This window comes from Vulpes vulpes, chromosome 2 (genome assembly GCF_048418805.1).
Source record: "Vulpes vulpes isolate BD-2025 chromosome 2, VulVul3, whole genome shotgun sequence".
NCBI lineage: Eukaryota > Metazoa > Chordata > Mammalia > Carnivora > Canidae > Vulpes > Vulpes vulpes.
Window position 1 is genome coordinate 127,200,362 of NC_132781.1, and position 27,515 is coordinate 127,227,876.

General features: G+C 33.4%; 1 protein-coding gene across 2 annotated transcripts in view; it reads left to right on the forward strand.

Moving 5' to 3' along the window:
• DDX4 (DEAD-box helicase 4) overlaps window positions 1–27,305 on the forward strand; it is an 80,867-nt gene extending 53,562 nt beyond the window's left edge. For both annotated transcript variants that reach the window (XM_072749945.1, XM_072749946.1), the window contains 13 exons: window positions 1,072–1,119; window positions 2,819–2,866; window positions 2,965–3,012; window positions 3,231–3,373; window positions 3,997–4,149; window positions 5,502–5,656; window positions 9,447–9,576; window positions 11,063–11,229; window positions 14,875–15,020; window positions 24,515–24,614; window positions 25,372–25,642; window positions 25,798–25,908; window positions 26,580–27,305. In XM_072749945.1, coding sequence (XP_072606046.1) covers window positions 1,072–1,119; window positions 2,819–2,866; window positions 2,965–3,012; window positions 3,231–3,373; window positions 3,997–4,149; window positions 5,502–5,656; window positions 9,447–9,576; window positions 11,063–11,229; window positions 14,875–15,020; window positions 24,515–24,614; window positions 25,372–25,642; window positions 25,798–25,908; window positions 26,580–26,666 — 1,607 coding nt within the window. In that variant the 3' untranslated portion in view covers window positions 26,667–27,305. The remainder of the gene's footprint in view (window positions 1–1,071; window positions 1,120–2,818; window positions 2,867–2,964; window positions 3,013–3,230; window positions 3,374–3,996; window positions 4,150–5,501; window positions 5,657–9,446; window positions 9,577–11,062; window positions 11,230–14,874; window positions 15,021–24,514; window positions 24,615–25,371; window positions 25,643–25,797; window positions 25,909–26,579) is intronic.
• The last annotated feature ends 210 nt before the right edge of the window (window positions 27,306–27,515 follow it).

The following is a 27,515-nucleotide window of genomic DNA, read 5'->3' on the forward strand; positions in this document are numbered from 1 at the left end:
CCTGCAGTAGTTTCAAAGACAGAACTCTGAGTTAGGGGATTTGAGGAGAAAATGAAAAACAAACAAACAAACCAACCACAGTTGTTGATAAAAATGTGCAAATGTGGATAAACTGGTGGTATATCAAGACAATAGAATATTATTGAGCACTAAAAGTAAATGAGCTTTCAAAGTATGAAAAGATAAGGAGGAACCCTAAATGCATGTTATTAAGTGAAGGAAGCCAATATGGATAGGCTACATACTGTATAAGTTCTAACTTTATGAAGTTCTGGAAAAGGAACAAGTCTGGAGAAGGGTAAAAACATCAGTGGTTGCCAGGGGTTGTGGGGAGGGATGAATAGCATGAGGATTTTTTAGGATAGTGAAAATACTTTATATGATACATTAATGGTGGATACATGTCATTTTATATTTGTCCAAATGCATAGAATGTACAACATCAAGAGTGAGCCTTAATGTAAACTTGGATTATGCCATGTCAGCTTGAGTTCATCAGCTGTAACAAATGTACTACTCTGATGGGGGATATTGATGATGAGGGAGGCTCTTCAAATGTGGGGGCAGGAGGAGGTATATGGGAAATCTCTGTTCCTTTCCTTCAATTTTTCTGTAAACTCAAAACTCTCTCTCAAAAAAAAAAAAAAAAAAAAACAAACAAACCAGGAAGTCTTTGAACAATGTTCAAATGAAGAAAAGTTTTAAAATAAATGTAGAATTAAGAGATGGATAGATGAAGGGACCAGGAATCCTCAACACTTAATACTTGAATAGAAATAGCTATATGGTTTACATGTTCAAGGAAGAGACCCAATAGGGGCACCTGGGTGGCTCAGTCAGTTAAGCATCTGCCTTCAGCTCAGGTCATGATCCTGAGGTCCCAGGACAGAGCCCCATGTTGGGCTCCCTGCTCAGCGGGGAGTCTGCTGTTCCCTCTGCCCCTCTACTCACTTGTGTTTGCATGCTCTCTCTCTCTAATAAATAGGTAAAATATTTAAATAAAAAAGAGAACTGTGTTTAAAAAAATTAGCTGAGTTTTCTCAAAATAATCTGCAAAAAAATGCATTACAGGTAATGGTGACACTTACCAAAGCAGAAGTGGCAGTGGAAGTAGACGAGGTGAGTTCTTACTTGGTTTACCTATAAATGGTTAACATTATGGAATCTCAACTTAATTTTTAAAGTTAAAGGTAACTGTTACTGCTTTTATACACTTTGAGAAGTAGACATTTGTTCCACCTGTTTTGGAGAGTTATTTAATACTCCTCAGTGTAACAGTTCCATTATAGGAATTATATACCATAGATGTATTTGCTCAATGTATGCACAAGGGTATTGTTCACCGAAGCTTCATTTATAATAAATAAAACCTGAAAAGCAACCAAAATTCATTGACAAATAGTGGTTTAATAAATAATATAACCATAAAACGGGATACTGTCCAGATGTTGAAGATTGAAATATGTCTATATGTACACATTCTTATAATAAAACAATGCTTTTTCATGAGATAGTTATTTAATTTGGCATAAGGCATAAAGTTTCAGTATACATGATTTCGTACTATGAAAATTTTTTTCAGAGTTACAAATGTTTAGATTTCATAATATAAAAGTTAAAATGCTTTCCAGACTAGGAAAATAATAAAACTTGTTTGATGTCTCTGAAAAATCCTCAGTGATCTTTAGTAGTCTGAGAGGATTCAAATAGATGACTCCCTGGAACTGTCTTTATTTCTCCCCTTGATTCTTAGATTCTTCATTATAGAAGGAGGTTATTAATGGCTAGTTAGACTGTATCTACAAATGCTCAAATCTTGTTGGGAAAAGGATTTCAAGACCTGTGGATGTTCAGGACAAGGAAGTTAGAGAGCTTGCATGTAAAAATATATCCAGTTAGATTTTCAAATAGAATGCAGTCCTTACTCTTTTCTGTGATAATGCCAGAAAGTGACTTTAATAGATAACTAGTTATCTAAAACCATGAAGGTAGTATATGGAAGAGAGTTAACGTGACAGGGCTGACTGCTATTCTTCTAATATCCTGCTTAAAAGGTTGTTTTTTGCTTGGCATCTGGGAAATTGGATTTGGGAAGGGTTCTCATCACCCAACTAGTTTTAAGAGTGGCTTACTGTGTCTGGAGTATTTGTACAACAATGTAGTTTTAATACTTGCTTTTCATTCAGGAGTGTGGAATATTAGTATGTGCCAACCAGAAAAAGTCTACATTTTCAACCTCTAATAAAAACCATGAGTACTGTGTCTCTAATGAGCTTCTCAGGTGGGCAACATTTTTAACATGTTGTCACAACTTGTTTCTTGGGAAATTAAGTGTATCCTGTATGACACCTAGTGGGAGAGGATTCTTGGAAACTTGTGTCTAGTTAACTCTGGACTTTGCCCCATGCTGGTTCTCCTTTGCTTTCACTGTAATAAATCATAGCTATGCGTATGACTATTCTGAGTCCTGCTGAATCATACAACCTGGTAATGGTAGTGGGGATACCCAATACAGATGGACTTTTAGTTCATTTAAAAAAAAATGCATTCCTTTGCTGAGGAATATAGAAATGAGGAAAGGGACAGAGCAGTTTAAGTAAAAACTAGTAGTATGAAACCGTATAATTTACATAAAATCAGCATTTTGAATATTAAAGAAACTTAAAATAGTTAAGAATTCTGTCTTAATTGTCTTATTTGTATGGACTTTAAAAATGTCCATTTTTAGAACTTGTTCTCTTTGAAGATAAGCAATGAAAATAAAGAGGTGCACAGCCTTGTATCTTGATTAATTGTCAATATGGATTTCTTTAATTAGGTGGTTACAAAGGTTTAAATGAAGAAGTAATAACAAGCTCTGGAAAAAGTAAGTTTTATTTTAGATAAGGTATTTGATTTTTATAGTGAAAGTTCTTTCACTCCTCAAATAAAAATATATTTATCTCTGGTTTGATTCCCTTTAAGATTCTTGGAAATCAGAAGCTGAAGGAGGAGAAAGTGGTGACACTCAAGGTATATTAATTTTTGTGTGAACCACATGAACGTCTGTTGCATTATAATAAAAATGAAAAATAAGAACAGAGTTAACCTTTTTATTTGAAGTGAAAACTTTAATGGTAAACATTGAGAAGTTCTTCAGTATTTAAAATTTGATTTTCAGGTTTTGTTTTCCCTCTTAATTTTCTTCTGATCCTTGTAATGTAAGCTCTATCTTTTATTTGAATTCTAAGGACCAAAGGTTACCTACATACCACCTCCTCCACCTGAGGATGAGGACTCCATCTTTGCACATTATCAGACAGGCATAAACTTTGACAAATATGATACTATTCTTGTAGAAGTATCTGGACATGATGCACCACCAGCAATTCTGGTCAGTATAATAATTATGTATTGAATATATAGCAAACTTTATGTATAAAATATATAGTATATTTTGGTAAGTTGATATTAATACAAAAATTTCATTTTTCACATATAATGGTTTAGGTTAAAAATTGAGACATATCTACCATGTATTACTTATGGAATTAAGGGCTATGTTGAAAGAGTATTAAATTTCATCCCACATTCCCAAACTAGTAAGAGAACTTCCTTTAAATTTACTAAGAAGGGTGTTTTTCCTAGAGATTGAAGATTTCTGCTTCCTAAGTATATAAGAAAAGTCTCCCTTAGGAGAATGATATTCTAAGGAGTTGGTTGGTGCCTTCAGTTCTCTCTGGTTAATGATCATTGTGTTTGTATTTCACAGGTTTTAGGAGGCCAGAAAAAAATGTCTTTAGAACTAGTATCTACAGAGAATATTCTTTAATTCCATCAAGAAATAGTATACAGGCTCTAGATAGTACTTTTGTGCAGGGGCGTATTGGTAAAGTAACTTTAGTAGATAAAGTGGAATTAACAAAAACTTGAGACTAACTCAAATGAAAGAAGTTTATGGAATGATCTGCATAGGATATATGGAATTTAATCATATTCCTCCCCTTTTTGTTTTAGACTTTTGAGGAAGCTAATCTCTGTCAGACACTGAATAACAACATTGCTAAAGCTGGTTATACTAAGCTTACTCCTGTGCAAAAATACAGTATTCCTATTATATTAGCAGGACGAGATTTGATGGCTTGTGCTCAGACAGGATCTGGAAAGACTGTAAGTCCTTTTCCCACATGTATTCTGCCCCATAATCAAACTATTAGCAGTTTTTGGACTTTAGTTCTTATGAAGTAGTTTGAATATTTTTTGTTGGATGGAAGGCTGATGATTTTGATGTCCTGTGTCATACTGATTTTTGCTTCTGAATTCTGGTTTTATTGGGGTTTGTGTACTTCTGAAAAAAGAATTTTGAATTGTTTCTGGAGCAATGTTGAAGTTCATAGATGTTTAGTCTGTTTTAAGACAACTCCTTCTGGAACATGGTAGTATCTAAAACCAAACAATTGAGGGGTGCCTGGGTGGCTCAGTTGGTTAAGTGTCTGAGTTTTGATTTTAGCTCAGGTCATGATCTCAAGGTTATGAGATTGAGCCCCCTCACTGGACTCTGTGTTGGGCGTGGAGCCTGCTTGGAGTTCTCTCTCTCCCTCTGTCTTTGCCCCTCCCCCCCTCAAAAAAAATGATTGAGGGTCAAAGCACCAGAGGTTATGAAATGCGGAGAAAGAGAGAAAATAAGTTACATAATAAAGTGGATAAAATTTTGGAGTCAAAAGAATGAGAAATAGCAATATGCATTGTACCTGGTCTTTAATATGAAGTAACTTCAGGTTATGCTATCTAAAAGACTGATGAGATCAGGTTGCTCTTAGGACTTACCTCTGGAATCTGTCTGTTAAGTAGGGTTCTTGAGATGAGTCTTAACGACAGACTGTCTTTTCTGAATCATAGAACTGTAGTTCATGCTCTTTTGGTTTTAATCAGCCTCTGTAGTAGAGTTGAAGGGATAATAAATGAGTTGTATAATACAGCAGCTGATGTATGACTTACACATGATTTTGGAGGTAGATTTTAGTGTCTAATTTGCTTAATGAGAAAAACTGTAGCACAAAATTTCTTTTGCCACAGTAACTTGACTAAGCGTGGGTAATCCAAATGATTGATTTCCCAATTTTTGTTGTTTGTGTACCACTTTTGGCAGGAAGTCTGAGAATTTTATCTCTACTCCAAAAGGAATTCATTTAGAATAATTGCTAAGTGCAGTGATTTGTATCAGGTTATGTGTACATTATCCTCTGTAAATAAGTTAAAGTTAATTATTTAGAATTGGTGGGTATGATGTGGTTTTCAATTAATGGAAAAATACCTGTCATTTTATATTGTATGATGTGAGCATAAAAGCTAAAGTGTTAAATATTCACTGAAATAAAAATTGTTTTCCTCTCTCATTTTAAATTTATTAGCAAGGTGGAAGAAGAATATAGAGGCTGTAAGGGAGTAAGGAATACATTTACTTCTACAGGGAGAAGGATGATGTATTAAAAAATTTGTAAATTATATAATTCAACTTCTAGGCAGCTTTTCTCTTGCCAATTTTGGCACATATGATGCGTGATGGAATAACAGCCAGTCGTTTTAAAGAGCTGCAGGAACCAGAGTGTATTATTGTAGCACCAACTCGAGAATTGATCAATCAGATTTATCTGGAAGCCAGAAAATTTTCTTTTGGGTATGTACATCTGGAATGCCACTCAAAACAAGTTTTTCTGTAGCGATTTTTTTTCACATATTTTGGGAAGAACTCAGTGTAGTCGTGTAATTAGTGTTACCTGATTTAAGTGTACTTCTTCATAGTCTTCTTTATGGAATTCCCTATTTATTTTTATTTTTAAAAGAAACATGCTTATATTTTAAAAATAAATATGCATATTAAAAATCAGTGGTAGGAATGCCTGCATGGCTCAGCGGTTAAGCATCTGCCTTTGGTTCATAGCGTGATCCTGTGGTCCTGGGATTGAGTCCCGCATTGGGCTTGTGCATGGAACCTGCTTCTCCCTCTGCCTGTGTCTCTGCCTCTCTCTCTGTGTCTCTCATGAATAAATAAATACAATCTTAAAAAAAAATCAATGGTAATAGAAGGTTGATAAAGTAGCGAACATTTTGGTGGCATATTTTCCAGTATTTTGAATGTATGTATAATGCATTTTGGGTGTTCCTAATAATAATGTTTACATACAACTTCGTGATATATAAAAGGCTTATAATCACCCAAATTTTTTATCATTTTAAGATTGTTTATGTGTGTGTATTTTATTTCTCTCTTTTGTGGCATTTAGGTTTCCAGTTTGGGACCTACTAGAAATAAAATTATAATGAATAGCTGGCTAAATAAACTCTATTTTTATGTTTTAGGTGTTTCCTTAGAGTAGGTTTTTAAAAGTTTAATGTTAAAGGATATGAACTCAAAACTTTCACCAACATATACCTTTCTATCAGTATATAAGAATGCCAATTTCACTACACATTTTGCCAACATTTTGTATTATGTTATCTATTGCTGCCTAATAAATTACCTAAAACCTAGTTGCTCAAAATGATAAATATTACCTAATAGTTACTGGGGATTAGGAATTGGGAAACAGTTTAGCTGAGTGCTTTTGCTTGAGGTCTCTCATGAGACTGCAGACAAGGTACCAGCCACAGTTGTAGTCATCTGAAGGCTTGACTGTACCTCTCCTATAAGGATCCTTGGTTGTCCTTAGGAAGTGACAGCTGGCTTGGTTAGAGAATGAATGAGAAAGAGCAAGGAGGAAGCTATAAGTGGCTGTTATAAGACAGTCTCAGTCACTTCTGCCATATTGTGTTCATCACTCAGCAAATTACTAAGTCTACCCCATACTCAGGATTACCTATGTCACTTGCTGGAACCAGTGCAAAATGAAAATGCAGAGTCCATTCTGGGCTTAAAATTCATAAGAATTAAAGCATTAAATCAAGCTAAGGGCTCTTCTTATCTTGGGACCCTACGTGACTGCACAGGTTGCACACCTATGAAGCCAGCCTTCCACACACTTAAGGGGAAAGAGTGGATATATATTTGAAGAAAGGAAAGAATATGGAAGAACTTCGTGTATATATTTTAAAACCACCACAGCATCTTCATTTTTTCCATTTATTTGATTATTAAGAGTTGAACTACTTTTGGAATGCTTAATAAATTTTTCTTTGTTAATTAAACATTGTTATTTACCACTTTATCTGATAGCATCTTAATGTTTTCGCAGTTTTTTCTTTAGAGCTTTCTATGTAGAAATTGTTTACATTTTATTTTCTGTGAATCTGTTTTATTTTATTTGGAGCCCATTATGACAGCTTGAACTCATGACTTTGAGATCAAGACATGAAGTGAGGTCAAAAGTTGGATACTCAACTGAGCCACTCAGGTGCCCCTTGAATCAGTTTATTTTATTTTACTTTATATATTATTAAAAAATATTTAAATTCAGTTTGCCAAGATACAGTATAACACCCAGTGCTCATCCCGTCATGTGCCCTCCTTAGTGCCCATCACCAAGTTAGAATCAGTTTATTTTAAAATGAGAAGAAAAACTAAAGTTATTAAAAATCTAATGTCAAGCTTAACAGACTTTTTTGGAAAAGGTGGATGATATGTATTGCTTCAGCCAGTGTTTTTTCTTGATAGTCCTTGTGTACTATGTTGCTTTTAGGCTTTTAAATCAAGTAAAAAAAAATACCATATTTTAAAAGAAATGAAAACATGTGCATGGTAAGTTCAAATAATATGTATGCACAAAATGAATATTTGTACATGGAAATTTGTTGTAATGTGGCAGAAGACTGAAAAGTATCAAAATGTCTATCATTCAAGACCTAGTTAAGTTATGGTACCCTTAGAATAATAATGGTAATAACTAAGTTATTGAAGCCTTAGCATTTGCGAAGCTACAAGTATTTTATATGTACTACCTTATTTAGGCCTAGCAATGGGAGAAAAGAAAGAATTCTTTTTTTTTTTTCAAAGAATTCTTTTAGAATAATGAGTTTATTTAATAAACAGAAAGTTTTGGGGGTCCCTGGCTGACTCATTCAGTGGAGCATGCAACTTTGTTTTTTAAAGATTTATTTATTCACTTGAGAGAGAGTGAGCACACACATGCTAGTGTACAGTAGAGGGGAGAGGGGCAGAGGTGGAGGGGGAGAGAGAATCTCAGGCAGACTCCACGCTCAATGCAAGCCTGATGTAGGGCTTGATCTCACAACCCATGAGATCATAATCTGAGCCAGATTACAAGTTGGCCATGTAGCCAACTAAGCCACCCACGATCCCCAAGCATACAATTCTTGATCTCAGTGTCAAAAGCTCGAGCCCCATGTTGGGTGTAGAGATTACTTAAATAAATAAATAAACTTAAAAAAAAAACCATAAAATTGTCCTGTACTCTTTTCCCTTCACTTATTTAATTCTCTTCTTTAAAGTGAACTCTTTATAATTTTGTGTGATTTAGTGTAGAAATAGCTGGTACACATGTATGCACTTTAATACTCTTCTTAGATGGTAGCATACTAAGCTATTGTTATTTTTTTCGATAGTAAATATTGGAGATAATGCTTAATCTGGAACTATACCCCTTTTCTTTTTATGAATGCATGGTATCCCTTTGGATGAGTGGACTATAATTAGAGTTTTTCTACTATTAGACACTTAATCTTCAGTCTCTTGATGCTATAAATAAAGATGGCAGGGAATATTACTGTAAAGTCAGCCTTCTCCTTCGTGGGGACATATCTGAATGGTAAATTCATACATATGAGTTTATTGGGACAGAGAAGTTTTTAAATTTTATTTTCTTTTACAAAGGATTTTATTTATTTATTCATGAGAGACACAGAAAGAGAGGCAGAGACATAGAGGGAGAAGCAGGCTTCCTGCAGGGAGCCCGATGTGGGACTCAATCTTAGGACCTGGGATCACAACCTGAGCTGAAGGCAGATGCTCAACCAGTGAGCCACCTCGGCATACTGATAAGTTTTTAAAGTTTAAAAGAGATTAAAATTGTGAAAGAGCCTGTTTCAGTTTATCCATTTGAGTGCCGCTTTTCCCACACCATGGTTAACATGACATTACTACAGTTCAGGAAAAATGTGTTAGTCTTCATTTGTCTTCATTTTTAAAGTAATGTTGACTTTAAACAAATGTTTAAAAGCCATTTGTATTTTTTATTAACCACTTGTTAATGTCTTTGGCCAATTTGTATGTGGGTGGTATTGGTGTTTACTATTGTTTTTGAAGAGCCCTTTATTGGATAGATTTTAGGTTTTTTTTTTTTTTTCCATCATTTATCATTTGCTTGTCAGCTTCTTCCGAGGAATAATTTAATTTTTTAGATACTTGAATGTATTCGTTTTTTACTTTAATAGATTTGTTTTCATATTTTGTTAGAAACAAATATATAATTTTCACATAACTAGAAAATAACATGAATTTTTCTTGTTAATAGGACCTGTGTAAGAGCTGTTGTTATATATGGAGGAACCCAGTTGGGGTATTCAATTCGACAAATAGTACAAGGCTGTAATATATTGTGCGCTACTCCTGGGAGACTGATGGATATCATAGGTAAAGAAAAGGTAGGCCTTATACAAGTAATAAAATTATGGATTGATTAATAATTTTTTTGTATGGGACAGGAAAGAATGATGCAAAGAGAGATATATTTATTAGAGCACAATTTATGTTAACCTCTATCAGATTCTTTGAATGTATTTCTTTTTTTTTTTTTTTAAAGATTTATTTATTTTAGAGAGAGCATGAGCATGGAATGGGAGGGGCAGAAGGAGAGGGAAAGACAGTCTTAAGCAGACTCTACGCTGGGCAAGGGGCTTCATCTCACAAACCTGAATCCATGAGCTGAGCAAAAACCAAGAGCTGGATGCTTAATCAACTGCACCACCCAGGAACCACTCTTTGAATGCATTCTAACATAATTCTTAAAATAATTCCAATAGGAGATAAATAGTATTTCCTATTTTTGTATTTGAGAAGACAATGAGTGATATTATATAATTTATTTGAAGTCCCTCAGGTACCTCTAGCAGTAGAGCTAGGATTAGAATCTGGATCTGACTCAGGTTGGTATCTTATACTCCACCACACTAGGAAAAATGGAGTAAATGATTCTATATAGTTTCATATAAGTTGTGATATGTTTTCTTCCTGAAAGAAAGCCTGGTGGTATTAGCAGTTTTGTCTACTGTTAAAGCCCAGGAATGATGTTAGCCAGGATTATTAAACTTCTGAGTCTTTAAAAAGACATTTTAGGCTTATGTACTTATTTTAGGTATTCATATACCTATTCATTAAATCAGTGCTTTAAGTACTTTGATGAACCTCATTTGCTTTTTTTAAGGCTCTTCTCTAAAGAGATTACTCAAAACATGGTCTGTCTTCATAAAAGCAGTTTTCCTAGAATACTTATTCAGACTATCCAGAGAAATTCACCTTGATTTCTCACTAGATAACTTTACATGGTTGTGCCAAATTCATTTGTTTTCCTTGAAAATGTCTGCTTCTCTTTCTAGTAATAAGTGTTCATGCACAAGTGACAGAAGTTTTTCATTTGTTCCTAAGTGATTAGAGAAATGGAGAATTTTTTTTGAGAAATGGAGAATTTATGAAGAGTTTAAGTGTTAGAGCTTAATTTACCACTTAAAAGACATTTGAATATGTCTTGCTGTTAGGAAATTTCAAGTCTGACTTTATCAGATAATAAGATCTATTATCTATGTAGTCTAGTATGGTAGTAGCCACATGTGGCTATACAAATTTTAAAATGATATAAAATAAAAAATTGTTCTTTAGGCATACTAGCTATGGTTCAAGTACTTAATAGTTACATATGGCTAATGGCTAACATGTTAGTGAAGATCAAAGATTCATCAATACTGAGATTAAGAGTACTATTGTTATCTAAGCATAACGGTTCTCATTTTATGCATTGATTTCTAATCTTCATGCCTATGAATAAATTAGTAGTTGGAATGGTCGAGAACATTGTAGTTTAATATATTGACTAGTATGCATTTTCTGCTCTAACTCTTGCAAATATTCTTAAAGATTGGTCTCAGACAAGTCAAATACTTAGTTTTGGATGAAGCTGATCGCATGCTGGATATGGGTTTTGGACCAGAAATGAAAAAGTTAATTTCCTGCCCTGGAATGCCATCAAAGGAACAACGTCAAACCCTTATGTTTAGTGCAACTTTTCCAGAAGAAATTCAAAGGTGACATTTTTTTCTTCTTAAAAATAATTGTTTTGTATATAAATGGTTTAGTGAAAGGAAAAGCAATTCAAATATATTGTTTTTAAGAGCTTTTTTTTTTTACTTTAAGATTTTAACATAGTTTTAAAAAGTGGATGTATTCCTAAAAAATGTACTATATTTTTCATTGTTTTTTGCCCTTATCTCTGGCTGTCCATTAGTGTCACATTTTATTAAAATGTGTATGTGTGTGTGATTACACAGCACCTACCTAGGATTTAATTAGTGCTTACTAAATGAAGTTATTTTTATATTTATGCCTTCTCTTCAAAATCATAGAGCTTGGGAGAATTGGGCCTTTTTAAGAAAATTCACGTACCAATTGTTGACATGTATTGAGTATCTTACTATATATACTCTATGGCTTGGTGAATTCTCAGATTAGGATGACACACCCTTTATAGAATTGTGACTCTTCTTCCTGCTTGCTGCTCCCTTGGCCACAAGGTGCCTCAAGTGACCAGACAGCAGTTTGAGCTTGTAATTCACTAATACTCCTGCTTTTGACTCTGACAGAACTTTTCTCTCTTGGGGAACCACAACCTCCATACTTCCATACCTATAGCTTTGTGGGGAACAGATTTCTTATGTGAGTCACTGGGAGGGATGGTAAGAGGGCCACTCTTGCTTGCACCCCTTGGCTCTCAGACCAAATGCATGATATAAAGATTTCTGATTGAAAGTCACTGTGCCTTGTTGAATGATGTGCTGTCCTTGTAAAGAAACACTAAGTTGGCCTTTGAGCTGTTCTTTAAGAATATATTCCACTTTCTGTGAGGCTGACAGCTTCTGGGTGTTGTGATATGATACGACCTATAAACCAACCTTATGGTTATGGGCATGCTCAGTTATCTCTTTTGTTGTAAACTGCCTCCTTGTCTGATACAGTGTTACATGGGATCAATACTTTTCAAGTCATCAGATAGTGGGGGCTGGCTATTGATTTGGTTTACTTAAGGGATGTTATAAAAAGTCTTTTTGTAATATTAAAAAGCTGTTTTTTGGAGGAGAAAGTCTAAATTATATAAGGAAGAATTATCAGGACTTTTTGTTTTTAGTAGCACATAAAATAATAGCTTCTTATATTAAATGATGTCTTAAATTTGAAAAGTGTTATCTACATTTCCATCATCATATTTGACAATTAATAGTGGGTAGATAATTACCTATCTAAATAGCAGGTAATATTCTGCTGCCTGTCTGTGTTTTGATTTGCCCTAAATAGGAAGGTATTTGGATATTGGCCAAAGTGACTAATGTTTGCTCTCATCACTAATATTTGTTGAGGGCTTTCTGTGAGCCATATTTGATTATAAGTCCTGGGGATATATGATAAACAGAATAGAGGACCTGAGCTGAGGACTCCTCACTTGCTTTACTCTCTGCTTTTAAATGTTACAGGCTGCCCATTATCGTGTTGAAAGTACACTTTTGGCATTGTGCATATTGACTAAACCTTTGCAGCATCCATTTCTTCGGCTTATGTTTCTTTCTGTAACTGTCTGAAATTTATTACTTGTGTCCCTAATCTCTCTCCTGAGTGCCAGACTTAAGAACTTAACTCTTTAAGAGTATTTTCTTAGAAGAATTACCAGTAACTAATGTTCATTATGTCTAAAGTGGAAGCTATTCTTCAGTACCCTCTTTCCTATCCAGTTTTCCTTATTGGCAGCATGGTCTTTCTAAGCCAGAATCCTTTGAATCGTATTGATTCCTTTCTCACATTGCTTTAACTTTCTGCCCTCCAAAAAATAGTCATTTTGTAGTTATCTCTAAAATATTGTTTTAGAAACAATATTATATTATATTTATATTATATTATATTTTATATTATATTATATTTATATTATATTATATTTTAGAACAAAACTGTTCATTTCTCCTCTGTTTCCCACTTTAATTTAAGTCCTTTTCGGTTTTCCTTTGCTCATGTTAGCTTTCTAACCTGTCTCCCTTGACTCTAATCTCAATTTTGTGTTAGTAATTCCAAAATAAAGTCTGGGATTTTTAGACATTTATTCAAAATAAACCTTACCGTGTTTTCACATCTCCACAGATTAACCAGCTTTCAAACTCTAAACGTGATGTAATCTGCTTCATCTGCTACTTTATTACTTGGAATCATGTATTTCTTGTTGGCTAATCAGGCCAAATTCTGTCCCTCCTCATTATCTGTTCTTGTTTCTTCTTTCTTTCTGCTTAGAATGCTTTCCCCTGATCACCACCGTTCTACATTCTTACTTGCTGTTGCTCAGATCCAGGTTCATACTTTGAAGATTCTTCTAAATATACCTCATCTCATCCATCTCCTGCCCTTATATTTGTGAAACTATTTTAAACACTGAACATTTTGGGGAATATAGTATGTATTCAGTAGATGTTAATTATTAAAACTAAAATATTGTATTGAATATATTAAATATTAAAATGTTTAATATATGATTATGCAAATATTAAAACGTTAAACACTTTAAAATATAGTAATTATTTTTTATATAACTGTTTATCCTGTTGATGCAAGCATCTCAGTGGCAGAGACCATCATATCCATCTTTGTCCTTTCAGTACCTTACGCTATATGTTCCTGCCACAGATACTCACTGAATGTTTTATCAAATGAAAAGGATGATGGATAATAAAGAATTGCAGATGATTTTGAGATTTGTGCTTGAGAAGGTGCTTGACTCTAGAAGGAGGGATATCAAAAAGAAGCTTTTCTTTTTCTTTTATTGTAAGAGCAGATGCAAAAGAAGCAGCAGTGATTTATTAAAATTCTGGAAATGATGAGTTTGAACTATTTTTATGATATTTTAGGAGACAGCAAGAAAGTAAGGAACTGCTAAATGGGAGAGAAGAGGAGTGATGATAGATTTAGACCTCCTCCTTATTCTCAGAAAGCTAATCTTATTTGATTGGCAGTTCCCTTTCTCCCTTTCCTATGTTTCTAGATGATCTAAAGCAGACCTTAATTGTTTGCTGTCAGTGAATCGTCTGTGTCTACATGCTGATACCCTTAACCTTTTGAGTGAGCATCAGCCCAAGGACCCTTCACCTCCTGTCTGACTTTTTTGCTCAGTTATGCTCTATAAATATTATCATTTTTATATGTGTCATGACACAAAAAGCACTGACCTAGAATTGGTTTGCTCATAATTGTTCAAAGTATAGTAATTTAACAAATAATATTATAAGAAAATAAACTCTTAGCAGTAACATACATAGAAGCATTTGTGAAGAACAGAATTTTTGCTCTAGGCTTGCATTTTAGTTTTTTAACAAAAATTCTTGTTTGTTGTAGCCTGATACTTAAGCATACTTTTTATTATAACGTACACATTTTATATAGTTTTGCATGACTACCACATCGACTTGGAATAACTGTATCCATAATTTGATGCAAACTTTTTCACTAACAGTTATTGAATATTTTATAAAATCTTAACATTTTATACTGATCTTTGGAATTAGTACTTGGATGACATAAGTTACTTACTTTATCTTATTATAATTGTTACAATCTAATATTGAAGTAACACTTGCAGAAATTCAGTGAATATTAACAAGTATTAATGGAAGAAGATAAGGAATAATCTTTTGTCTTTGAAGGTTGGCTGGGGAGTTTTTAAAGTCGAATTATTTGTTTGTTGCTGTTGGACAAGTGGGTGGAGCATGTAGAGATGTTCAGCAGACCATTCTCCAAGTTGGCCAGTACTCAAAAAGAGAAAAACTTGTCGAAATTCTACGAAACATAGGTATCTTACATTGATATAATTATTTTTTGTTATGGTTTTGATTTTTTAAAAATGACAATTTAGAAAAATTACTCTAAAATTGTTTGGTATGAGGTTTTGAATAACTGTGTTTTCATTGCTCTTTCTCTAAAGCTCTCTTTATAAAAGTAATTTTATGATCCAATTTCCTGTGTAAATTATGTAGCAGTATAGTCTTTTCTTCATAAAGATTAAGAATAGAAAGTATCTGAGACTTAAACAGTATTTGACTAAAAACTATTCCATAAGAAATACATATTTTTTGATTTAAGAAATAAAAAAGCCACTAATATATCTTTACATCAAACTGTATTTACTCCAACACAAGTGAATTCTTTGTTTTCAGTTCCCAGTTTTTGCTTCCTAAGGCTTTCCATAAACATAGATTCAATGAATTTTAGAGCTGAAGGGAACTTTAAAGATGTAGTTGTGTTTCTTCACAATACCCATGAGAAATTTCTCTCCCCCCCCACCCCCCCAAAAAACACAATTTTTAGAGGAAGTCATATTTCTTTGTTTGATTGAGATAGACTTAGTTTGTGCCTGGAAATAAAACTTTTTAATATCACCATTTTATTTTTATTTTTTTTAAAGATTTTATTCATTTATTCATGAGAGACACACAGAGAGAGGGAGAGGGAGAGACACAGGCAGAGGGAGAAGCAGGCTCCATTCAGGGAGCCTTATGTGGGACTGGATCCTGGGACTCCAGGATCACGCCCTGGGCCAAAGGCAGGCGCTAGACCACTGAGCCACCCAGGGATCCCCCTAATATCACCATTTTAATATCTTCTTATTACGTCACAGACTAAGTAAGTGTACTTACATGCTGTACATTCCTTCTCCCCTCTTTCATTTTAGTAATTGTTTCAATTTTTTTAAAAAATATTTTATTTATTTATTCGTGAGAGACAGAGTGAGAGAGAGAGAGAGAGAGAGAGAGAGGGGCAGAGACACAGAGAGAGGCAGAGACACAGGCAGAGGGAGAAGCAGGCTCCATGCAGGGAGCCTGACATGGGACTCAATACAGGGTCTCCAGGATCACACCCCAGGCTGAAGGCAGCGCTAAACCACTGGGCCACCAGAGCTGCCCGTAATTGTTTCAATTTGGATGTTGCTTTTGGGATGGAAGAATAAGGGATGGCTGGAAACTATATAATTTCTGACAGTGAGAGGGAAAAAGAGGAAGTTGATTTAGAAAGCACTTTTAAAGGCTTCTAGCCTTTAGGTTTTGCTGAGCCTTTTTTTTTGTTAAAAGCCAGACATCTTGACTTTGAGGAATATTACTGGTTTGCTTCATCCCATGTTTCGTGATATACCCAACAGGGCATATAAAATTAAAATGGTAACTTCTATTGGCTACGTACTGTTCTGATCATTTTACATGTGCTAACTCATTTAATTCTCAAAACAGCCTTCTGAGGTAGGTTTTGTTACTACATTTTAACATTGATGACACTGAAATACAGAGAGGTCAAATAACTTTCCCAGTAGTAAATTGAAATTCCATATGTGGAATGAGCAATATGTAGTTTTTCTGGAGTTAAAGCACATTTCTAATATAATAACCTTAAGATTATTTTATTTGTGAATTGTGAAATAAAGATAATTTTAAGAATAATCCCAATAATAATTTTTCAGAAGTGCAGTTTTGCCTTTGAGAAACCTTTGAGGTCATTGTATGAGCATTATCGCTATATTCTGTATTATTTAAACTGTTAAATGTTTTGTAGTTTAGAGTTCATTGTTCTTGTAGTTTATATATATATATGTATATATTTAAAAATCTGCATAGAATTCAGTACATCCCCAAATTTTACATATTTTTCCTACTCTTTAAGTTAAATCTGCTAGCCTGTCCCCTGCACCTTTAAATTGTATAGGTATCATTATTTTATAATAGTATAACCAACTGCCTTTTTAATAATTTAATTTTATTTGAACATTTATCAGAGATTTAATAGAACTAGTAAGATGTTACAGCCAGTTCGAAGAATTCAGAGAACAAGTGTATGTGGGGGCTATTAGGAAGGCTCAAATAAATTCACACTTAAATATAAAATTGATAAATAACCACAAAGCAATATTCAGCTGCTTTTAAGGGGAAAACTTTATCAGTATTTTTATTCATAAGAATCATTGGCATTGCTATCAGTTGCAATAGAGGTATAACAGAAAAAAGACAGTAAAAGATGTATAACCATGAAACATGTGCTAGAGAGTAATCTTTTTTTGCTTGTTTCAAAGTTTTTTACAGTTTTTCCTGATGACATATCTCCTCTCATGATCACAACAATCTTAGAGATTATTCTTGATCACAAGAAAGATTGTTTCATTATGTCGGGCTTATTTGCATGGATGCAGCAAGACTGTTAATTAACAATATAGGCCTCTTTGAGTTTGTCTTGCAAATCTAGAGCCACACACTATTGCATAATTATTAAGATTACACACTTAACTTCTTTTTGGAAGTGTGCTTAAGAAATCTGACATTGACCTTTTAAAAGCCTCTATTATTTGCTTAGATAGGAAAGTGAGTCTGGGAAACTCAGTCAAATTATATCTGTAGTACATAGAAATTTGAATGAACTCCTGTTTTCTAAAGGTCCCCCTGTGATATTTCATGTAATTCTTGTTCCATTGCACCTGTTAGCAATATGCCTTCATGATTCTGTCTGCTTCTGAACTAGTCTAGAAATTCTGCTTGTCCAGTGATAGGATCTGAAAGTTATTAAAGTCATGTCAACATAGAACCTTCTATCCAAGACTATTCTTTTGAAATATAGGTAGTTTGAAGTGCCTGATACAGTTTTTTTTTTTTCTCCACAAGGCCTGGAGTCTATCCTTTGTGAAGATACAAACTGTGCTATCTAGTTTATAGCACAGCCTTTCGGAAAACATCAAAAGAAAACAAAAACTGTGTATAGTTGACAGACTTAGTGATCATGGTTAATTTATTACTGATAATTGTTAAATATGGAAGATTTGATGAGGGTTCATAATAAAAATAATGCTACTTATAAGGAAATGTGGTTGCTTGTCTGGCATGTAAAATAAAGGTAATATGTTATTTTGGAATATTTAGCATACCAAAGAAATTTTAGAAGAAATGTCTCTAATGATGATTAAGTTTGTTTTCAAAGAAGTATGTAAATGTCATATTTGATTTATAAAAATGGGTAGGCCTGATTTTTCATACCAAAAATATCCGGTAAATATTTGACACAAAAAGTGTCAAATAGAATCTGGTTATCTGTATGTTTACAAAATGCTATGATTAAATCTGGGATATATCCCCATTTGAGAACCACTAGCCTAGAAGGTGCTAGATTCAAATTAAGAAAGAAGTAAAGTCATAACCAAATATAAATGTCTTAAGTAATAAGTGAAATGATGACTAGCAACATTATGTTGTTATATTAGACACTGTACTTCTAGGCCTCTGGTGAATATAGAAAAACTTTACTTATTTTATAAGTGTTTTACTCAGTGTTTCTCCTGACGGTACAAACATAATATATATATATATATATTTAGGGAATTTATACACCTCCAGGGATTTCCCATGAAGTATACATTTTGAAAGTATTACCATAAAGTATATATCTTACCTATACCTTTTAACTTAGGGAAAGCTTAATATCTCTTTGATTTGATATCTCTTACTATGCAACTTTAAAATAGTAACGCATCAGACCAGCCTAGTTATTTTTAGCCTCTCTTTTATAAGGTGAGATAACAAAACTTTGTGCTCCTCCTTAGGTTCTCTGAGAAGTCTCAAAGGTAGTTTGGGTGTATTTCTTTTTCTGAATTTATGAGTGTACTCTTAGAAAGGCAAAATTTGAGTTGTCAAAGGAGAATTAAATACTTGATTAGTGTAGGATCATTGGTGCCTGAGAAACAATACTTGGTTACCAATTTAATTGAAGTGACAATAAAATATTTAAAAGTAAATATAGGGGCAGCCCGGTGGCTCAGCGGTTTAGTGCTGCCTTCAGCCCAGGGCAGGATCCTGGAGACCTGGGATCGAGTTCCGAGTTCTGGGTCGGGCTCTCTGCATGGAGCCTGCTTCTCCCTCTGTCTGTGTCTCTGCCTCTCTCATGAATAAATAAATGAAATCTTAAAAAAAAAAAAAGTAAATATAGAAGGCAACATGACTGTAAAGAACCGTAGCTCTTTCATAAATATGGGACCTTTGCTCTTTTTTCCTTTAAATAATCAAAAACATAATAAAGTCAGAACAGTCTCTGCTGTATAAACTGATTAGAAGGAAAAGAAAGAATAACCTTTCATATTATAAGTATTAATCATCAACAGGAAATCAAGAAGTAGTTACCTCCCAGTTGATTGAATTTTGCTAAGGTTTTAATATACTTAATAGCTCTTTTTAAAAGACTCACATAGTATAAATCAACACAAATAAAACTCATTTTCCAGATTTTGTCCTTTACTGTGCTTTTTAAAATTTTCTGGAGTAAGCGTCAATTCAGTTTAAGACAAAATGAGCCTTCCCCAGGGCCCCTGAGACCTTCTCATGGGGTATATGAAGTAAAATAACTTTATTATTACACTAAGAATTATTTACTTTAGCATAATACATTTAAACAAATATTTAATTTTTTTCTTGGTTTTAAGTTTTAATATGGCAAATTTCAATAGTTATAACCCACATAATCGTAAGTCTTTGGGATTGTCAATAATTTTTTAAGAATTTAAAGGGGCCATAGACCAAAATTTTGAGAGCTACTCCTTTGAAGGAAAAACTACTCCTTTATTACTTCTCCTGTAGGGCACTTGGATGGCTGAGTTAGTTAAGCTTCTGCCTTTGGGTCATAATCTCAGAGTTTGGGGATTGAGCCCCATGACCCACTCCTTGTTCAGTGGGGAGTCTGTCTCTGCCTCTCCACCTGCTCATGCTCGCTCTTTCTCTTTTTCTCTTTCAAATAAATAAATAAAAAATTTTAAAAATTATTACTTCTCTGGTAGTCTCAACTACTCATGTTAAATATAACTTAGAATCATAGTTTTTCTTTTTCATAGAAGAAACTGGAGGCAGGACTGAACATTTGAGAGATGTTAGACACAAGCATTGTAGCTATTAGAGCTCATGAACTTTTTATACTACTTTCTATGGCACATTTTGTTAAAATATAAAAGTGTAAAGTGTTAAATTGGCAAAAATGATCATGTTCATTAACATTACTGAAAGATACTGCATATGAGAAATAGGCAAAAGAATGTAAACTCAAATTTAATAATTAATTTATTATTTAATAAATTAATAAATTTAATAAATAATAAATAAATAAATATTTATTATTTAATAATAAATGTGTGAGAACTCTGTATTCATTGATAATTAATTTACTCAATATAGTCTGCTGTTTTATGTTACCTAAAGCTAAAGACCTTGGAAATTATCTTCCAAATTATGCAAAAGGTAAATACTGTTGAATAATGAATCAGCTTATTTAAACATAGATTTACTTTTTTATACTCTTAAACATTATAGAGAATATTAGGTTATTTTAGTTGCAAACCTATATATGCTTAGAAAAACTTAAGGTGTCTGTACTAAACACTGATAAATCAGAGAAGAGATAGGGCTATCTTTTTAAACCAAAGTTACTAAATTACTCTTGAGTTTATCAAAGATTCAACTTACATGTACTTGGAATCTTTTTTTTTTTTTTTTTGTACTTGGAATCTTAAGTGTTTCAGATTTAGTTCCTGTAGGAAGAATTTTTATCAAAACATTCAATATAGTAAAAGTTTTAGGAATTCAATTTCTTTATTTTCTGGAAATTTTAGGAATGCTTACCTCTATAAATTATTGTTATATATTATTTAACTCAACAAACCAAATTAGAATTTATTTAATAGAACTTTAAGAGACTTTTCTAAAGAGGCTCTAAGAGACTTTAGCATTTTTTCCTAGTTCTGCTTTTCCCCTGTTCCATTATATTCTTCACATTAATTAGATAATACTAGATCTTCTTATTCCATCATCTGTATTTATTAACCTTATTTTCATATTTTCCACTTGTTCTGTGCTGCATTCTAGATAGTCTGGGTAGTTCTTCAGATTTACCTTCACTTTTACAGAAACAGATACTTGTATAATGTGTGTATAGTTAGTTCTTTGCCATTTTGCTTCATGGTTGGTAGACTTGTGTCATTAGCACCAACATCAAGATACAGAACTACTACATCACCACACAGATACTCCTTGTGCTGTTTTTATAGTCAGACCTGCCATTCCTACCCTTACTCCCCATCTCTATCCCCTCAAAACAACTAATCTCTTTTCCATTTTTATAATATTATAATTTCAAAAATGTTATATAAATGGAGTCATACATTTGTGACCTTTGAAATAGGCTTTTCCCTTTCATTATAATGCCCTTAAGTTCATCCAGGTTTTTGTGTGTATCAAAAGTAGATTTCTTTGTGTTGCTGAGAAGTATTCCATGGCATGGATGTACTTGTATTTTTTTTTTTTTAGCCACTCTGCCAATTTTTTGCCTTTTAATTGTTAAATTTATACCATTTATACCATTTACATTCACTGCACTTATTAGAGGTTAGGACTTAACCATTTCATTTTTATTTTCTTTTTGTTCCTTCTGTTTTTCTTTTTTCCCCCCTTTTACTGTCTTGAACATTTTTTAGAATTCAGTTTTGATTTTCCTTTTTTTTTTTTAGTTTTGGAGTATATCTTGGCATAGCTTTGTTAGTGATTGTTTGAGGCATTGCATTACACATTCATAATTTATCACAGTGTGTCAGTACTGATGTATCTTACTAGTTTGAAATGTAGAAGCTTTACCTCCTTTTATGGCTTTTCATCTTCTCCCATATATTTTATTCATGGGATAAAGTGAATATTCATCATGATAAGTGTACCCTTTAATCCCCATTACCTGTTTAATCTGTCCCCCCACCTATCTCCCCTCTGGTAACCATCAGTTTGTTCTTTATAGTTCAGAGTCTTTCTTGATTTGTGTCTCTCTCTTTTTCCTTTGTTTTGTTTCTTAAATTCCACATATGAGTGAGATCCCATGGTATTTATCTTTCTCTGACTGATTTTGCTTAGCTTTATAGTTACTAGCTCCATCCATGTTGTTGCAAATGGCAAGATTTCATTCTTTTTTTTATAGCTAAATACTATTCCATGATGTGTGTGTGTACACACATACACATGCGCACACACACACCCCACATCATCTTTATCCATTCATCAATCGATGGACATTTGGGCTACTTCCAGAATTTGGTTATTGTAAATAATGCTTCAGTAAGCATAGGGGTGCATGTATCCTTTTCAATGACCGTTTTTGTATTTTTTGGGTGAATACTCAGTAGTGCAATTTTTGGATTGTAGGGTGGTCCTATTGTTAATTTTTTGAGAAACCCTCATACTATTTTCTACAGTGGCTACACCAGTTTGCATTCCCACCAACAATGTAAGAAGGTTCCTTTTTCTCCACATCCTTGCCAAGACTTGTTGATTGTTTTATTTTAGCCATTCTGACAGGGGTGAGGCTTTTTAAAGAGGCTTTAAGAGACTTTATAATTTAATTTGTTAATATTATCCATAAGGTATTAACATAATGATTACACATGATAAAAAAAGCCCTTTCTAAATTACATATGCATAAAGAGCTTATAGCTTCAGTCCTACCACTTCAGCCACAGTTCAAGAATTCACACAAATATGGGATTCCTGGGTTGCTCAGCTCAGCGGGTGGGCATCTGCCTTTGGCTCAGGGCATAATCCTGGAGTCCCAGGATTGAGTCCCACATCGGGCTACCTGCATGGAGCCTGCTTCTCCTTCTGCCTATGTCTCTGCCTCTCTCTCTCTCTCTGTATCTTTCATGAATAAATAAATAAAATCTTTAAAACAAAATTAAAAAAAGAACACAAATACAAAAAATTACAATCTAGCAGAATTCTTTTTAGATTTTTAATTGATTTTATTTAGATCACAGTGGGCTAATAGAGACTAACAAAATGTATTCTTTATCACTTCTCACGCAACAGAATAGACCATTAAAATTCATCAATTTATAGAGATCACTGAATGGTCTAATCATAAAGCGAAATTTGCAGTTATTGCTGACACCAATGATAGTATGGCTTATTGTCTGAACTAGAACAAATACGAAATCAATAGGAAAAATTTTAGAGCAAGAGAGACAAAGTTAAATTTTTATTGCCACTTGGGGTTCATATTGAGAACCAGAAAAAGAGAACAGGGCTTAAGCTGCTCAAGAGTGTTATGTACTTTGTACTTGGCTCTTTTCTGTTTGTTTTTATTTTCCGTTTAGCACATCAAGAACACCTGTACCTCAGAACCTTTATATTTTGCCTTCCCTATGCTTTGTAATGTGCTTCCCCAGTTATCTCAGGAGTTTGTTATTTTATTCTTATTTATACTCAGATATCATCTGATAAGGGTATATCTGAAGTAACTCTCTTGAGACTCTTTATCCCTGTGGGTTTTTTTTTTTTCCTTTTTAGGACTTAATGTGTAACATTAGTTTATTATTTGCTTCTTCACAATGAGAGCCAGGGCTTTATTTTATTGCAGTATTTCCAACACCTGGAATATAGTGACTGACATCTCTTACACACTATATATTTGTTGAATAAATGAAGCCAACTAATAGGGAGATGGGGGAGAGGGATTATGAACAGTAATACAATCTTCTTTCCATTTCTGTAAATTATCCTCTTTCCTCTCTAACATAGGGAAATGTGTGAAATAATCTCTGTGGCCTAATAATTTTCTTAATATATGATACTTTGAATTAAGAGAGAATGTTGGAACATAGAATATTGTAGAATATGTCAACCCTAGGTTGGATGCCTTATGAATACCTAGGGCAATCAAGGCAAAATGAATGATTTGATTATCTTGGGAGTTAAGGAGCAAAGGCATTTATTGAACTAGAGAGGGAAATTAAGGTCTTGAGATGAATTTGTAACTGTTTAGAGTTGGCAGATAGATACCATTTATCTTGCCCTAAGTCTCTACCATGGTGTTGGCCTGGGAGGGCAATAGGCAAGCTAATTTTCTTTTTTGCCTCTAAAGTAGGGGAATAGTCCTTGATTCTTTAACTTTGACATTCATTCATTCAGGAAATATTTAACTTTCGGGGCACCTGGGCGGCTCAGTGGTTGAGTGTCTGCCTTTGACTCAGGTCATGATCCCAGGATCCTGGGATCAAATTCTGCATCTGGCTCCCCGCAGGGAGTTTGCTTCTGCCTTTGCTATGTCTCTGCCTCTTTCTGTGTGTCTCTCAGGAATAAATAAATAAATAAAATCTTAAAAAAAAAAAAAAGGAAATAAATCCTGGTCTTGGGAATACAGTGGTGAATGAGATCATTTCCTATTAACACCTCCCTGCCTTCTTTTCTTTTCCCTAATTTTGTAGTTTGAATGTTAATCATTGTTATCATTGTTTTGTAGGTGATGAAAGAACTATGGTTTTTGTTGAGACTAAGAAGAAAGCAGATTTTATTGCTACTTTTCTTTGTCAAGAAAAAATATCAACAACAAGTATTCATGGGTGAGTAGATTAATAGGATTTCACAGTAGGGAGGACACTTGCATTTCTCATTTGTTAAGAAATACCAGTGTATATAACTAACATCACATAATCTTAGGATTAGGATTCAGAGTTCTCAAGATCTAAACTGTTATTTTTTGTTTTGAGTTTTTACAAGAGTTAGGTGTTAGGAGTAGGTGAGTTAAAGGTCTGTGTTAGACTCCTCATTATGAGGACTGGTAACTACTCAGAGTTCGCTTAAGGCTCTCTGGATCCTTTGGTCTAAGTTGTTGTTCTGAATCCAGTCTTTCTCTTGCTTGACAATTTTTTTTATTGAGTTGCATGAAAATGTCATATTAATACAACTTTATTGGTGCTTTACTGGTAGATCTAAAATATTAATCTGAGATTATATGTTAAAAAATTTTGAGGAGATATTCTAATCAAATAGTTGTATATTATTTGTCAGGATGAGAAAGAGATTATTAATAGATTTGATGTTTATCATACCGAAGTCTGTGTTTTAGCTCTATGTACTACCTGTTACCTTACTTCCATATGCAAATAGGGATAACTGTTCCACCCTCAAAGTATTGTAAGAATGAAATGATGGCTTGAAAAGAATTAGTGTAACTAGTATGTAAGAAGTAGATAGTAATGTTAAATGCTGTTATTTTTTACTAAACTATTAAAAATAAATATATATGTTGAACTTCAGTGGTTCACTGTAATAATTTTCTTAAGAGCTGTCCTAACACATGCTTGCTTTTATTTCTAGTGACCGAGAACAGAGAGAGAGAGAGCAAGCTCTTGGAGATTTTCGCTGTGGGAAGTGTCCAGTTCTTGTTGCTACTTCAGTAGCTGCCAGGGGGCTAGATATTGAAAATGTTCAACACGTTATCAATTTTGATCTTCCTTCTACTATTGATGAATATGTTCATCGAATTGGACGTACTGGTCGTTGTGGAAATACTGGCAGAGCTATTTCCTTTTTTGATCCTGAATCAGATAACCATTTGGCACAACCTTTAGTGAAAGTACTGTCAGATGTAAGTTTTAAACATTTAAAACCAAATGGATAGTATTCTGACCTTATCGTTGAAAGTAGATATTAAATATATTTATGTATATTCAGGATAAGTAAACTGTTCCAATCTTTGAGACTTGCTGCATGTTGTATATGAAGTTAATTTCTTTTTTAAAGGCTCAACAGGATGTTCCTGCATGGTTGGAAGAAATTGCCTTTAGTACATATGTTCCTGGCTTCAGTGGTAGTTCAAGAGGAAATGTATTTGCATCAGTTGATACTAGAAAGGTTAGTTGGGAAAAATTCCAAACTTGATTTCCAGTTTACTCTTGGTGAATGTGAGTTACTCTTGGTTAATAATGTAAAATAACTAACATTCAATAGTTATCTAAACCATTTTTTCACATCTAGGAGATTAATATTTCTTAAAATTTTATGTATGTATATATTTTTGGTTGTAAAAGTGAGCAGTTAACAGTATTTATACTCAAACACCCTTTCCCAAACTTGCTGGCATTTAACATTCTAATTTGGATTCTTTTAAGCCTTCTATTAAGAATTCTTTGTTTTTAGAATTCTGATGGTATTATTAAGACAAAAGTACTAGAGATGAGTATCTTTTTTGATGTGTCATTTTATAGGCAGCACCACTTTTATTCAGAAACATTGAGTGTACTAATCATTAAATATTATGCTTATTTATGAAATTCAGAACTTTCAGTTCCATTTGCCAAAACTACTGGTGTAAGAAGGCTTTTTTTGAAATATTTTGTGCAGTTTAGACTTCAGGTTGATATGGGCTTTTTTTCCCCAATGGATTAAATTTAGTGAGAATCAAGTTTTTTTATTATCTATTTGGGGAAAACATGGTGGGAAGGTTGAGTCCCTTCTCTGAGTCTGGGCAATGTAACTTTAGAGATAACATAAAATTAAATGTGTCTTTCTTTTTTCTTTTTAAGAATTACCAGGGCAAGAGCACTTTGAACACAGCAGGGTTTTCTTCTTCACAAGCTCCCAATCCAGTAGACGATGAGTCATGGGATTAAAGCTAAAACATCCTTCAAGTCTGTGGTATAGTTTTGATGCAGAGAAGAAAATAGTTTTGATTTTTGAGTTTTTAACAGAAGTGTGAAACTTGACACTCTCGTATCTTCTGTTCTTCTGTTCTCCCACCCTTAAAAAAATTCTTACTAGTTATGTGAAATGCTAAAAATTACAACATTGCAGTTACTGATACACATGGTGTTATCTGGAAAGATTAAAGCATTCTAAATGTCTTGCTTATTTCTAGTGCATTCTTCAGGGGTTTTAGACATGTTTCATGTCTAAGTGCTTAATCTTAGTGTGGTGTTCATTTGACCCTATAACAAGCAGTAAGATTTATGACAAACTTGTTTAGAAATAATTGAGTCTCAAAAAAAAAAAAAAAAAGAAATAATTGAGTCTCATTTTTTACTTAAAAGGAGCCTTTAAAGCAATAGTATGTCACTAAAACAAGGTAACATTTTCAGGTAGCAGACAGTGAAAGACATAAGCCTCTTAAGGTGACTTTTATTTTAGATCATTAGATATATAATGCAAATGGAAATGCAATGTGAGCTCTGTACTCAACAACATAACAAATGTTTGTTTTTATTTTATACAGACTTTACTTGAAAATAAAGGATGAAACACGTTTCCCCCCTTAGTTTTCCAACAGTACTTTTAATTTTTCTTTATTGGCATATCATAGATCTCTATTTCGAAATTTTGAGACTTGTAAAACCAATGAAATGAACAAGGTCTTACGTAAATATGTATAGTATACATTACTACACAGATGTAATGGTGAAAATCATTCTTTGAACTCAAACTATATCAACAAAATACAATGCTGTTCACTCTTGCCATAATTA